At 49.5% G+C, this 14,900-nt stretch overlaps 1 protein-coding gene and 1 long non-coding RNA gene across 6 annotated transcripts in view; one reads left to right on the forward strand and one right to left on the reverse strand.

Moving 5' to 3' along the window:
- Positions 1-13,051: 13,051 nt before the first annotated feature.
- Positions 13,052-13,757, reverse strand: LOC125440904. The gene is made up of 2 exons (XR_007245762.1): positions 13,452-13,757; positions 13,052-13,289 (listed from the first exon to the last, which is right to left on the reverse strand). It is a non-coding gene; the product is annotated as an uncharacterized LOC125440904 (long non-coding RNA).
- ETV1 (ETS variant transcription factor 1) overlaps positions 13,228-14,900 on the forward strand; it is an 88,747-nt gene continuing 87,074 nt past the window's right edge. For 2 of the 5 annotated variants that reach the window (XM_048511004.1, XM_048511003.1), the window contains exons 1-3: positions 13,228-13,457; positions 13,901-14,039; positions 14,809-14,896. In XM_048511004.1, coding sequence (XP_048366961.1) covers positions 13,378-13,457; positions 13,901-14,039; positions 14,809-14,896 — 307 coding nt within the window. In that variant the 5' untranslated portion in view covers positions 13,228-13,377. Of the gene's footprint in view, positions 13,458-13,747; positions 14,040-14,808; positions 14,897-14,900 lie in introns of those variants that run through there. The other 3 variants (XM_048511001.1, XM_048511002.1, XM_048511005.1) reach the window with 3 other exon arrangements.

Genomic DNA, 14,900 nt, shown 5'->3' on the forward strand with positions numbered 1-14,900 from the left:
ACCAGCAGGAAACAAGATGGAGAGACCTGATGCCCCTTGTATAGAGTGTAAATAGCGTACTGGCCTGAACACAAATCGCAGTAATACAACTGCAGCAGGCAAGAAACTAGGAAAGAGGCTTGTATGGTGCTCTCCTCAGCAAGCGGTCTCAGAGATACACAATGAAGATCAGAGTGAGCTAAATCCAAAGTCATCATTATGCTGTTGGGAGGAAAAAAACAAAACTCTGGGCAGACACTGTTACCTGTTCTAACTCTTTCTTGCAAGCGCAAAGCGAAGACATAACAAAGTAGCATAGTAAATAGTGATGGAACCCAATTTTTGTAAAAGTGAGACATGATTATTTTATATATTCATTTGGGAAAATTATGCCTACCTTTCTGCTGAATCAGGGCCACTAAGGAAGCTACCAATTCAAAGCAGAACATTATAAAACATACTACTACAACAATAAAATCAAAAATAAAATATAAAAACAAGGAGACAGCAACCCTCCCCCCCCCAAAAAAAAACAGCTGCAGGGGCAAGTGGTCATTGAAAGAACTACAGACAAAAATGAAAAAGTCTTCATCAGCTGTGATGGAAAAGGACAGATAAATATCCTTGGAGAGGGAATTACAAAGTTTTGGCATCATGACCAGAAAACCCCTCCTTGGTTTGCCACTTGCCTAACCTCAGAAGGCAGAAACAGCTCAAACAGGGGCTCAGAAAATGTCCTGGTGGGTTTTTATGGGAGTAGTCGGTTTCCCCTCTAGTCCAATAGTGAACTAGGAACCAAACTCACAAAAGACCAGCATAGAAAGAATTAAATCTGAGGCCCTACTAACAAGTTCCGATAACTACTTGGGCAATTAATTTCTATTGGGCAAAGGTGTTGTTTGTTTGCTGTGTGTTGAGCTAGCATTCAGAAGCAACTCGAGCCATATAGAGGAACAGATGTAATAGCTTCTATTGCGTGAACCATATGGTGCCTTCCCAGTCTTTTACTCATTATTTCTTTATTCTGTTTTGGGTGGCAGACTGAAACACTGTTTGTACATATCTTCTTTTCCCAAAGTACCAAATATCTATACACTGGAGACAGTAATCCATACTACTGTTATATCTTTCATTGCCTCAGTGACCACATTTTCCTTTCAGGTTCACTTTGGTTCCTTGACTCAGGGCATCCTTCTGAAATATGCATATGTTCACAAAAGCTTATACTCTGAAAAATGTTGTTGGTCTTTAAGGTGCTACTCAGTGGCATAGCTAGGAGTGTGGGGGAGGGGGGCTGGAGCCCTGGGAACCACTTCCGGGGGTGCAATTTGGGGGCATGCCTCCACTCACAATTGCATCTCAGTTGGGCAGGGGTGCAGTTGGTGAGAAGAGCTGTGTGCAGATTGGGAGCAGGGGCAGTCAGGCTCGCCCTGCCCATCTCCTCATGGAATTCTGGATCCCCAATCTCCATAAGGAGATCAGAGCAGCAAGGACCTGTTTGATTCTGGCCTCCGCCAGGCTCAGACTTAGCATGGAGACTGTTCACCTCTAGCTTTATACTGTTAGCTTCACCCCAAAGCTCCACCTCAAAGAAGCCTGCAGTTTAAAGCTGGATCCAAGCCTGGTCAAGATCAAATGAGCCCTTGTCACTCCGATCTACATGTGGAGATTAGGGGTCCCAAACTCCATGTGAAAATGGGGGCCGGTGAGCCCTGATCAACTGCGTTCAACTGCACCACTGTCCCAAGGGGACGAGGGCACAGCTGTGGGAATGCTACACCCCGGTACTACTGGTCTCAAATTTTCTTTTACTACTACAAACAGAATTACCCATGTCTTATTGGAGCACAATGTAACTATTAAGTGAGGTTATTAAGTGGGATTTCATCACTTGAAATTTCTGCTGTCCAACTTCTAATGTCAGGAGGTATTTTTGAATACTTAAGTTTTTGAGACCAGAGATCTGTTGGTTCATTTTTAAGGCATCCCCTAAATCCCCTAAAATCTACTGATTTTTTTTTTGTGAAGTTCTATATCTCATAACTCTTTCCCATCTGCTGGGTGTGTTTGTCAAGTGCTGTCAAGTAATAGCTAATTTACGATGACCCCACAAGGGGCTTTCAAGGTGGTAGCGGAGCCAGGAGAGAATCCCGCTCCTGGAATATGTCTGAACTAAAAACGATTGGAAAATTTATTCTGTCTTGTATTTGTTTAGGTAGAAACTGATTTGTATTAGGTAGAAATAGGATTTGTAAGTTTCCCTGTATTTGTGCTTGTATGGAACCTCCTTGGCCCAGGGCAGAGAGCCATCTCTGCCCCACCCGATTCTATCCCATTCACGTAAAGTCTCCTGATGCACTGACAAAGGGAAACCTCAGCCGCTACCAGTTGCCCTGGCCTAATCTCAACAGGCAGATAAGGACTCACGCCATCGCTTTTGGCTTCCCGGACCCCGACACCTGGAGAAAACCTTTGTGTGTCCCCCCGTCCAGTGGACACGCCATCGCCGCCGCTCTGGCGCCAAACTTGAGAAGGATGCCATCGGACACTGATTGGTTCCTGCATGTTGCAAAATGAATGATTGGTTGTTTTGAATGGTGGTGGGCTGCCTGATTCTCCGGCTCCGGACGGAGAAAGTGTACTTACAGGTTGTGGTAAGGCTGTAGGCAGCGCAGTGTTTGTGCGAAGGGAGGTGCTGACACTTAGGTCAGCATCTCAATAAATCTCTTTATTTATCCGGAGCCTTGTCGGTCTTGCTTGGGTTCCTGGGCGCCGCCGAGCGGGATACTTCTGAGTAAGGAGGTGTTACCCAGGAGCAGCGCAGTAACAGTTGGGCTCGCCCGGGATTTTCTGAACCTACGGAGAACCGGTATTGCTCTCGAGGAACCGAATTCGACTACGGAGTGCAGTTCCTCGAGAACGGCGCTTGGTTGCGGTGGTTTGAGATCGGAGGTCTTGTTTGGTCGGAGGTTGTGGACACCTCTGCAGGACAGGTGAGACGGACTGGCGAAGGGAGAAGGAACGGAGATCCAGAGAGAGAGAGAGAGAGAGAATTTTCCGTGGGAGCCTAAAGAAGGAACGGAGGGCCTCGGCGCTAAGGTCCGAAGGACAAGAAAGAACCCAGGCCAGGGTTTAAACCCCAGCTGCGGTCCTAGGCCCAGGAATTTGCAAACGGGTTTTTGGTCCGGGAAGGACGGAACAGAAGCCCAGGTCAGGAAATTAGCGGAAGCAGAGTTAAGTTAGGAAAATGGGAGCCTGTGGGTCTAAGGATGGAAGCCCCAAGTCTCTCCCAGAATCCACCCCATTGGCTTTGGCGGCCCTGTATAACTGGAATAAGCTCTAGTCGCAAGCCCCCCGGTGTCTAAGAGAAAGTTGGAGTCGTGGTGCAGGGGCTTAATGGACTAATTGGCTAAATTGTCCACAGCTCCTGGGCAGTAACGGCTCGTTTAGCTGGCCAGTCCTCCAGAACTTGTATCAGGTCCTGAGGAGTACTGGGTTAAAGAAACAAGCTAAGGCATTGGAGAGGACCTTTATGGAGGTTTACAGAAACCCCAAGAGTTATACCTGTGTTCAGGGAACCAAGATTATGTTAGTGGTGGAGCCAGGCGTCCACTGAGAGTCAGTAGTTTTAGGGGCCGCCCCCATGGATATCCTGCCCCTCCCCGATGAGATCTATTGATTTCCCAGTAGCTAGCATGGCCTCAACCCCACCGAAAGTGTGGCTAGAAACGAAGCCCTCTTAGCATTTGGACAGCAGGCGGCCGTTTCCCCGAATGCAGCTGATAGCGGGCCTCCGAGGGTGGTGCCCTCCGCTCTCCCTCAGATGGGATGGCCCTCCTCTTCTGGCTCCACAGTTCACGCCGCATCTAGCCTTCCCCCCTCGGAGGAGTCTCCGGCCCCTCATCCCCAATTAGGAATTCGGGTTCCTCCTCGACCTCCTCCACTGACCCCAGCAGGCTGCATTTGGCTCAGATGCTGGACGACGCAAGCCTCCCAAGTTCAAAGTTTGCAGTCTGCCCCTCAGGAGGTCCCCGGTCTGGCTCCAGCCTGGTCTTCCCACGGCCCGCTGCCTCCCTCCACCGAGATGGTCGCACTCGCCTTTCCCATCCACCCCGCCTGGCGCAGCTCAGATAGTGGTAGCCGCCAATCTCGGCTAGGGAGCACCCTCCCGACCGCCTCCAGGTGCAGTGGGGGTTAAATCAAAGGTGCAGGCTGCATCAGCTGGGTTTGTTTCCCATCCGGTGCATTCTCAGGGATGGGAATGACCTCCAACCGGGCGGCAGCCTCCCCGGCCCTTTACGCCCATGTCCCCTTTACTGCCTCGACCTGTATATAATTGGAAGGAGAGGTCAGCCCCTGCATTAATCTGCTGATCCCTTAGCAATGACCCAAACTGGTAGAATCCATTTTTATGTAATTTCACTCACTTGCTCCCAATTCTCTTTATGTATGGATATTCAACAACCGCTACTTAATCTTTTTGACCGGGGAGGAGAGGGTTTTGGTTATGCAGGCAGCCAGAATCGAAGCCACCCAATATGTAGATGACCATCAGGAAGCGAGCCGCACTCCCCGGCCACGCTGGCTGAGGTGTTCTCCGAAAGTTAGACTCCAGGGTGGGATGTGAACAGAGAGGCAGACCGGGATAAATTGGGGAACTATCGGCGCTTTTATAATCTCGGAGTTCCGGGAAAATGGCTTCCCACTAGCCACATGATCTGGTTCCAAACCTTACCAGCAGTTAGCTTTCAGAATAATGGGATGAGTCACCCGCCACCTTTTTTTATGGAACGCATTCGCTCCGAAAGTGTCGTGAATGGACACGGGTGGATCCTCATTGACTCCAGTCTCCATCGCCTCATCAATAGCGCGTGTTCATCGGGAGGGAGTGCCCCGGATATTGTAGAAAGAAGCTGAATCGGATCCCCGGGATAATACCCTCTTTAAGGATCCAGCTGATCTCCTGAAAACGCCTAATACTCGTATATTTTGAGCGGGAAGAGATGGCACAAGATGCTAAGGAGAAGGCGAAGGAGACCCCGCCACCGCCAGCTGGTGGGGCCTTACCAGGCAGCTGTGATCCCACTAATCGAGACTCCTGGTTTTGAATCGTCTTGTGGGAATGGCCTAAGGACTCTGTATGCTCCAGCCGCATTCTCGCCTTAGAACAGATTCTCCAGCATCTCATTGCAGGAAGTAATGGGAGTTTTACTGGCCACCTACCGGTATGGGAACTGGGACTTTCGGGCGAAGCTCGGGTTACCAGGGGCTTCCTCCCCGCAGAGCTCCCTACCACCGCTTTCTACGCGAATGCCCTTTGATAGGGACCAGTGTAGCTATTGCCGCTAACACGCCACTGGCCGGTTCTAGAGTGTGCTGCCAGGGTTGGCATTGGTGGTTGTCAACCCCAAATCCACGCGGGGCAACAGTTGCCGCAACCCCAGTCTCTCTACTCTCAACCTCCCTCAAGCCGCACTTCCCCAAACCTCCTCCGGGCTTAGATGGCTGTAGCCCGGGTCTCCTTTTTCCAGGCACGGAACCCCCCCCTGCTTTGAGTGGAGGTGCCCGACCTGGAGACCGGAGCAGCAGGCAGGCTCTGGGATCTTCGGGCTCAAAACGTAACTGCCGGGCTCTTCTCCCTTTTCAGCGCTGAGAGTGCTCTCGCAGACGCCTCGAAATGCCCTCTACTTAAAGACCACAGCAACGGGTAGCTCCTCAAGCAGAGTCTTGCCGGGCCATTTCACATAAATCTTTACTCCAGCCCGGCGCCAGGGGTGATCGCCAGCCCGGCCATTCCTGAAGTCTCCTGTTCCGCTCCTGGAGCCTCTGAGGTGGTCACCGCTAGGGATCCTTCAGCTCCTCACTCAGTCGCTGAGGCCGCCCGGGTTTCCAACGCATCTCTCTCCTGCACCCGCCGAGGGTTTCCCCGCTGTCCCTGGAATTAGGGCCCCTCGCGCTTTGAACGCTTCTCCGCAAGCTGCCCGCCCTCCTCCCGCTGCCTCTTGAACATGTGCAGGAATTCCTTCCTGAGCCTGTTTCTCCCCTGTTCCCGCTGATGATTTCCATCTGGCCTCCTGGTAGACTCTGGCCGTCGAGACTCCTGATGCCTGTGTCGGAGGTGGTGCTAGGCCACCTCTGCAGCTCCATTGGCCGGAGGGCAATTCGCCTTGTGGTACCCCTGGATGACCTCCGCTTCCCTATCTCCCTCCCGGACCTCGTTTTTCCTGTCTTGGGTGGGGCCTTCTATTCTACATGTTGGTTGGATACGGGGCCTTCCTACTCTGTTCTGGAATTCTACCGGCCCTGCCTCCCACAGCACGTGGGGAGGAGGTGCGGTCATGGGTGCTAGTGGTGAGCTGCGGCTTGTTCCCCGGCCTCGCCTCCAACCCCTTCTGCTCTTCTGTCGGGTTCGGGTGGAGGTCGTGAGCATTCCTTCCTTAACATGGGAGGGGATTGCCCGTCTGCCTCGCTTCTTGGGTCGCTTAACTCTGCTTTCCTCAAATTGAACGCCTTTCATTCTCCTCAGCCTCCTGCTGCTCGCTGATTTTGGACTCTGGATCAGGAGGGGACGCCGGACCGCCAGTTGCCCCCTGCTCTGATAGCTGCCCCTTATCACGAATCAGTCCCTTCGGACTTCAGGACCCGGGTTCTCCCAAAGGTCCCGGGACATGTGCCTCCTGCTCAAGGCTCTGTCCGAAAGTGCCTACCTTCCACTCAGCTGCCGCACGGACTGGCGTTTCCTCGACTCAAACGGGTGCGCTGGAGCTTGCAGCCTCGGGACTCGCCTGCCTCTCTTTGAGTTCGGGGAATGATATTACATTGGCATCTTCCCACTTATGCCAGCCCGCCTCGGGCTGCAGTATGCTTATAGCCTTCGCCTGGCTGTGCTTATCTGCGCAGGTAGGACGGTATGGCGTTGCTGTGTGTGTGGGATCCCTCGCCCGCTTTTGATCAAGAGCCCCTGTCCCTCCCGCCTTGGGCTGCCTACACTGGGTCTGCCCCCTGTTACCACCGGGTCCCCTCTGCCTTCACATCTGGGGTCAGCCAAGCCTCCCCTGCTCTGCCTCTGTGTCTCGGCGCCCCTGTTTTCGCGTGTGCCGCGAACAGCTGGAGGAGGGGGGTGGGGTTTTTAGTGTGGGAAACGCTGCCCTGTTGTCTCCCGGTCCTCGCTGCCCTCTGCTCTAAAATCGCACTCTCGAGCCCTGTTTTCCCCAAGGCCGCCCGGTGATCGGAGTTTCCTTTTTTTCGGCCAAGAAGTTCTGTCGGGTTGCTGCCCCTCCCCTGGTCTGGCGCCAGCGGGTGGGTGGCCTGGCTCTCCCGCTTCCCTTTGTGCTTCCCTCGCGGCCTCCTCTCGCCTCCTACCTTTGGGGCCCCTGGCTTTTTTTTGGAATTTTTTACATCGGCCTTGGTTCGGGTGGGTCTGGGCTCTAGTAGTTAGTTTCTGAGACATTGCCTCCAAGTGGAGAGAATCCAGACTTCACGCTTTAAATGTGGATGCAAATGCCTCTCAGGGATCCAACCAGTCAGTTCCTCAACCAGCTAGTTTTTTTCCTTCTTTTTCGGCCTTTTAGAGACGCTTTACAGCCTCAGAGCACACGAGAATTTCTCAGTTCTTGAGACTCCAGCCAATTTTTTTAGACAAGGGAACTCAGTGGCTGTGAGTCCTTCCCTGGCTGGGAAGCTTAATTTCTAAGGCTGACTGTTCGGACTCCTCGCCAAACCCCTCGCGACTCCTCAGCTCTTTGCCATAGAGTGAAGCCTCCCTTCCCAAGTTAGTTAGCGCAATGCCAGATGTGGAACGTAAGCTTCTGCAATAAGCGTCCACAAAGCCGCCAGGAATATTGCCACACCTACCGCTGCAGTAGGCTTTTCATCTAAGGCTGAAGGGGAGGGATCGGGCTCTGTGGTGCCAAATCTTTAGGGATGAAAGGGGGAGGGAGTTCACGCTTATGCTGCTTCTTTGCTTGGGGTGTACTCTTTCTGGCTGTAATGTTTAGGACAAACTGTACCCAGTATCGGGGCCCATTTTGCCACATGGGCTTCAGGTCTCTCCTGCTCTGTTTCCTGGCTACCTGTTTGGCTCTGGCTCTCTACATAAGCCCTGTCTTCAGGTTGGCCCTTCTTCCACCATGACAGCACCATTCATGAAAAAGGAAGGGGAACACACTGGTATGCTAGGGTGGCCTTCGCTTTTGGTTCAGGACCACTTGCTGGCATGGGGTTTTCCCTCTGGGTTTTGTTTTTTTCTTCTTCTTTCAATACCAAAGGCGGGAGGACTCTTAAGCTGGGTCATCAATACTCCCTAAAACTAAGTGTACAGATGGGCCTCCATTTACATATCAACATTTTTACAGTTAAAAGAACCAGTCCCATCTGTGCACACATTATGCTGCGCCGAGGGCAGCATGCAGGACACCACGGGTTCCTAAGAAGTCTGCATATGTCTAGCTTGGGAACTCCGGAAGTCTCGGCCTCCTCCCGCAAAGCATATCTACAGACATATACAGGGGACACTCATCATCATCATCAATTGGAAACCGGGTCACTGCACTTGCTATTGACACCCACATGGCCTATGCCATTCTCCCGGACGGACATGGTTTTGGGTAACGGAGAAACCTGGTTTGATTCTATCTTTTGTCTGTAATTAGCTATGCATTACCCATGATTCCTTGCCAGCCGCCCAGCTCTTTGGTTTCAGTAGGCAGGCCTCCAGACACCGTGGAGCTCTTGCTTACGCCATTTATTGACGCTTGCTCGGCCAATGCCGCTTAGGGCTGCCCGCTTCTTTGCTCCTAAGGATTTATACCCCCCGTCCTTGACTCCTCCTCCTCTTCTCGGGCTTGCTGTTTTGGCCGCTTACTCCCTTATACCGTGATAAGTTTCTCACCGGTCAATGTTTAAGTGTTTTTTCCCTATGCAAAGGTTGTTTAGCAAGTAACATGTGGAGGTCCTTGGTCCCAGGCACTTTTACACCCCTCATAAAATTATGGACTTTTGGTGGCTCATGCATTGGGACTCGGGTTCTAAAGTTTTGATACAGCAACAGATCTGGACAAGCCATGCTTTTATGCTTCATGCCCCGCTGGCGCATACCGGATGTCTCCTCGGTGTAAGATCGCGACCTTGGGATAGATGCCGCGCTTCTGGTGATGAGGGAGCCTGGCTTAAAGATGCCATTGACCTACTTCGCCAGCTAAGATGTGAAGATGGTGCCATGCCAGCGCTGACAGCCACCCTGGCGCTGTAGAAGCGGCATCGGCGGTGCAGCCTCCACTGACGCTTCCGCGGTAATGGGTGACCCTGCACTTCGCTGGCAGCGTCTGCCCCAGAGATGCCAAGGATTCTGGCTACAGGAGCGCAAGTCGGGCCCCTGACTGGAGCCGCAGGTGTGTGTGTGCGCTTAGTTTCGGCGTCGCAACTGTGATCACCAACCGCCTCTCTGCGCTGAAAATCCTGCTGTGGTTCTGAAACGGACTCCTTCGCTTTCTACTCGGTCCTCACATCAAGACTTCCATCCTAGACCCGGACACGCTTCTGCCTTTCGTATTGTTTCAACTCTCAGCCCTTCAGGGTCTCTCCGGCCGCCGAATATCATGCCTCCCATTCGTCGACCGCCGACTCTGAACGCTTTCAGAAAGTGCCTGGACTACCCCTTTGTCCCTTCTTTATTTGGGTTTACGCCGCATGATCTCCTCCTGGTTTATATAGGTGTACCTATGATGCCTCTGGTTTTGTGGCGTGTGCATGATGTGTTCTTAGTGAAGGTCCCGATACTCCCTCGCCAGTTCGGCGCAGGGACCCTCTTATGCTCCCTCGCCTCTGGATTACACTCGGTGCTTCCAGGGCCCCTCTCCCTAATTCTCCGTTGTGATTGTTCATATCCATATGCCATGATGGCCATGGCATGAAAGCCCAGAAAGGGGAAATGATAGCGGAGCCAGGAGAGAATCTCCGCCTCCTGGAATATGTCCCTGAACTAAAAAACGATTGGAAAATTTAGATTCTGTCTTGTATTTTGTTCTACTAATAGGTAGAAACCGATTTTGTATTAGGTAGTGAAATAGGGATTTTGTAAGGTGCTTCCCCTGTATTTGTGCTTTGTATGGAACTCCTCCTGGCCCAGGGCAGAGAGCCATCTCTGCCCCAATCTCGATTCTTATCCCATTCACGCGGTAAAGTCTCCTGATGCACGCGACAAGCGGAAACTCACAGTCAAGCCTAAGTTGCCCTGCCTAATCTCGCCAACAGGCAGATAAGGGGACTCACGCCATCGCCTTCTTGCTTCCTGACCCCGACACCTGGAGAAAACCTTTTGTGTGTCCCCTCCGCCAGTGGACATCGCCATCGCCGCCTCTGCTCTGGCTAAACTTGAGAAGGGATGCCTATCGACACTGATTGGTTCCTGCATAAGCAAAATGAATGATTGGTTGTTTTGAATGGTGGTGGGCTGTCTTTGATTCTCCCGGGCTCCCGATGGGAGAAAGTGTACTTAAGGTGTTGTAAGGCTGCTAGGCAGCGCAGTGTTTGTGCGGAAGGGAGGTGCTGACACTTAGGTCAGCATCTCAATAAATCTCTTTATTTATCCGAGCCTTGTCGGGTCTTGCTTGGGTTCCTGGGCGCTGCCGAGAGCGGGATACTTCTGAGTAAGGAAAGTGTTACCCAGAGCAGCGCGGTAACAAAGGCACCTGGGAAGCAGAGGTGGTTTTCTCATGCCTTCCTCTAAAGAATGTTCCTAGGAGGTCTCCCTTCCAAGAACTGGCTCTGCTTAGTGTCCCAGATCTGAGAAGATCAGGCTGTACCATGCCCCCCCCCCCCCCCCGGGGCAATTTGCAATTTTCATCGGGTTTGGTAAAAATGTTCTTGTGATAGTCATATTTTCAGTGAAGATTTGAGTGTAAAACCATGTGTGTGCGTGTGTGCATGCATGCCCACACGCACACACACAGGTGATAATTATCTGGAATCCCATTAAAATGTTTGTCTATTCTACTTTTTTCATGAAAAATAATACACTTTCAATGCACTTTCACAATTATTTGCCAGGGGAGTTTGCTATTCTGCACAGTAAAATCCAGCTGCAAAGTGGATTGAAAGTGCATCATTCTGCATGTGCGGAAGGGGCCTGGGTGTGTGAGTTATATTTTAAGCTTCATAATGTTACATGGGCAACTCACATGTTCTCATTTGTTTCAACTTAGACACCAGACACCTTAAAACCAGTCCTCTTAGACCTGTGACTAGGATTGCAACTGCTGGCTGGGAAATTCTTGGAAACTGGGGGAGGAGAGGGAGCTACAGACAGCAAAGTTTAGGGATGGTCCTCAATGGGATTTAATGCCATACAGTACATTATCCAAAGCCACCATTTTTTCCAGGCAAACTGAACACAGGAGATGAGCTGCAATTCCAGGAAACCTTGAGTCTAAAATGCTACAAGCAACCATTTTTCCCCCCGGGGAACTGATCTCAGTAGTCTGGAGACGAGTTGTAATTCCAGAGGATCCCCAGATCCTACATGAAGGCAGGTATCCCTAATGATAGCTGGATTGTATGTGAGTCCACTGGAACTTCTAAACAAGACTACTCTTAATGCAGGTAAAGTGGGGCAAAAGCGTGAGTCTGATCCACTTTCATCGCTGCTATTACATCAAAGGATCCTGCTAACAAATTCTGAGACAGATTATGGTGCAGTGTTAGAGCAACTGTTTCCCTATCAGGCAGATGGGGTACCTGCTTGCTTTGTTCTAAGGGGTCTGCAACCTGCGGCTCTCCAGATGTTCATGGACTACAAACCCCATCAGCCCCTGCCAGCATGGCCAATTGGGGCTGATGGGAATTGTAGTCCATGAACATCTGGAGAGTCGCAGGTTGCAGACCCCAAAGCTAACATGTGCAAAAACCAACTGTAGTTTTCTAGAGTCTTAATGCAGGACTTACATAATAGGGAGCGAAGTTCTCACATTAGGAGGAAGGGAATGCAGCAGATGCTTTCAGGAAACCAGCCAAAGGATGATAAAGGCAATGTGGGAGGATGCCATCCTGAAAGATATCTAGAACGCTGTTTTCAAGGTCATACATCACTACACAGTACTAATCATTTGGATAGACTGCTTTCCAGTATGGAATTTTGTGACTTCTCTTGCTGCAGCCCACTGAAATTCAGTTTCCGTGTCCCCAATTTGTAAAACAAGCACTCTAATCCTCAAATTTGCAAAGAAAACTTTTTAAGAATCCTAAAGAACTTAGAGATGTAAAGCATATTCCATTGTGTGCAAATACCTAATGATAGCAAAATTTGCTTAACCGGATGTGGTTTCTTTGATTGATTTTGTGCAGCTGTATTTACAATGTTCAATATGCCAAATTTCACTCGATACTAGTTTCCTGCTGGTCCCGTTTGTTTAGAATCCCAGCTTGTGTCTTTACATTAGAAATATGCTCCTTAAACACAAATTTAGAATGTGACACATTCTGACTCAAGTAAGCTGAACCAACAAGGTAGTTCTTAGTGCTTGCATTCAGTGAGATTCTTTTAAACACTGATACGTTGAATACTGACAGCCAGTGTGGCATACTGGTTAATGTACTGGTCTAGAATCTGGGAGAGTCCCATATCTGGCTCTCTATGTTGCCACTGAAACTACCTGGGTAATCTTGGCCAGTCACACACTCTCAGGCTACCTCACAGGGTTGTTGTAATGATAGAATGAAGGAGAGGGGAGAAAGCCTGGGCGTAAAGGAAGTAAATAAATATACTTTCTTGTATGGTTTGAACTCGTGCTACCATAACAATTTGATACAATTTTTATGTGCTAATTTTTACAGCATTTCATAAAGTTGGGCTGCAATCCACACCACCGTGAAACAAATTATCTGTTAGTAAGAATTTGGCCAAATTAGCAAAACATGACAAAGTTCTGGAGCTAAGAGTTTGCTGAAAACAACAAACATCATATATGTATCTGCTGGTTCAAGGGGCATACATCTCCAAGTTTGGAGCATTTAATGGGGCTGGCCAGCAAAAGGAATTTGATCTGCGCGGCATGATAATTCAGAAGAGCTGTTGCACTGAGATTCAAAGTCTTTTAATGCGCGTACGGGCGAGTTATATCGAGCAGCTGTTTTTGCACGGTCAGTTGAGGGAGCAACGACCCGTCGAATCCCCTGCAGAATCCGGGAGGATCCAGCTTTTCCCTTTTTCCCCGAGGGGGTCAGAGGCAGGCAGATTGACAGGCAGAAATTTGATCCTGTGAAAGCCTCGGAGAACCAATGAGATGCGGAGATCCATCAGTTTGGATTGGAGGCCCCTGGAGGAGAAGTAGAGGAAAAGCCTCGGAATAAAGCACTGTCAGTGGCGCGATCCGCTTCCATGGGGGAAATGCTGGGGAACAATTAATGTTTTTTGTTAAAAATTGGAGGGACTTTTTTAGGGGGGTGCGTGTGCACGCAGCCGATCGTCTTGCGGTTACCTTCAGGTGGGTCTTTGCAGCAACTTTGTTTCCTCCGGCTAATTGCGTGGTTGGGCTTTGCAAAAAAAAAAAAAGCAAAACAAAAAACGAAGGTAGCTCAGCCTCCCGGTTGTTGCAAGGCGAGTCGTGTTGTGCGCCATTGCTAGTTGTGCACACGTTTACTATTGAGTGGTGTTGGTTGGCTTGGTCGCTGCCGGGGTAAAACGGGCTTGTCAATAAACAGCTTTTGCCTCTCGATTAGCTTTCTTGCTAAAAAGTCCTTTCCCCTTTGCGCCGTCTTTTTCCGGCTCTTGCTTGTAACCCAAGGGAAGGCAGCGGAAGGAGGGTGTTTTTTTTTTTTTTTTATGAATGGGACTCTTGGAGGATCATTAGGTATGCATAGTCAAGCGGTTCATTCATGATTTTTCCCCCCCTTAATCTAAAAGCCATCTTGTGTTCCCGGTTTTTAGGCTGCTCGGAGGCTACATCTGGAGGAAACCTCTCTCAGTCCAATGTCCAGAAAACAATAATAATAATAAAAATACTCAGCTAAAAGTCTGCAGAATGGATGGATTTTATGACCAGCAAGTGCCTTACATGGTCACCAATGTGAGTGATCACTTCTATAGTTATTGTTTTAAACTTGAATGGGCGCAGGGCGGGGGGGAAGGATAGAAGTTTATTCTGTCTGTGTGAGCGTATGGGGGGATTATCTGCTTTGAGGTCGAGTTTAGGGGTTCCTGTGCTTTGCTAGCACGATGGAGTTTTGTGTTAATAAATGCTCTCCATTCCGACAATTTCTAGCTGGATGAAAGCAAAATCCACTTTAAAAAAAAGTATTGGTCGAAGAAAATCAGCTGCTCCTTTCAAAGTTTTCAGTTGTGATTGCCAGCCATCTCAGGACGAGTGGAATTGACAGAGATTTGTTTAATCCTGTCTATTTTATAGGACTTTTCAAAACTCTTTGAGAAATAAGACTGAAAACAAAGCAGCTTATCTGTATCATTTCCTTGTTTTCCCAAAGAGTTAAAATTAAGGGTCAGTGTTTGTTTGTTTGTTTTTTAAAAAAAACACATCTTGTGTAGGTGTTACCACTGGAAATGTCCAGAAATCTATCTTATTCTTAATTCTGTGTTGCTCAGGAAAATATAGGTGTGTGTTCAGATGTGTATTTGGGTAGGTGGGTTGAGTCAGAAACACTCTGGAGGAAGAATAATGCTATCAGTAAACTAACAGGTTGACATTAGTAGCTGGTGAATAGAAAAAAGATTTCTTTCTTTGGACTTGTAATATTTTTTAAAATGCTGATAGTATGGGCTGTTACCTTGCCTCCCGTTTTTTTTTTCTTTTTAAAGTAACCAATCTTTTCTATTTGTAGAATCCCTGTGGGAGAAACTGTAATGAGCGACCAGCAACCGTCAGGAAAAGAAAATTCATTAACAGGGATCTGGCTCATGACTCAGAAGGTGA

This window comes from Sphaerodactylus townsendi, linkage group LG11 (assembly GCF_021028975.2).
Source record: "Sphaerodactylus townsendi isolate TG3544 linkage group LG11, MPM_Stown_v2.3, whole genome shotgun sequence".
NCBI classification, from domain to species: domain Eukaryota; kingdom Metazoa; phylum Chordata; class Lepidosauria; order Squamata; family Sphaerodactylidae; genus Sphaerodactylus; species Sphaerodactylus townsendi.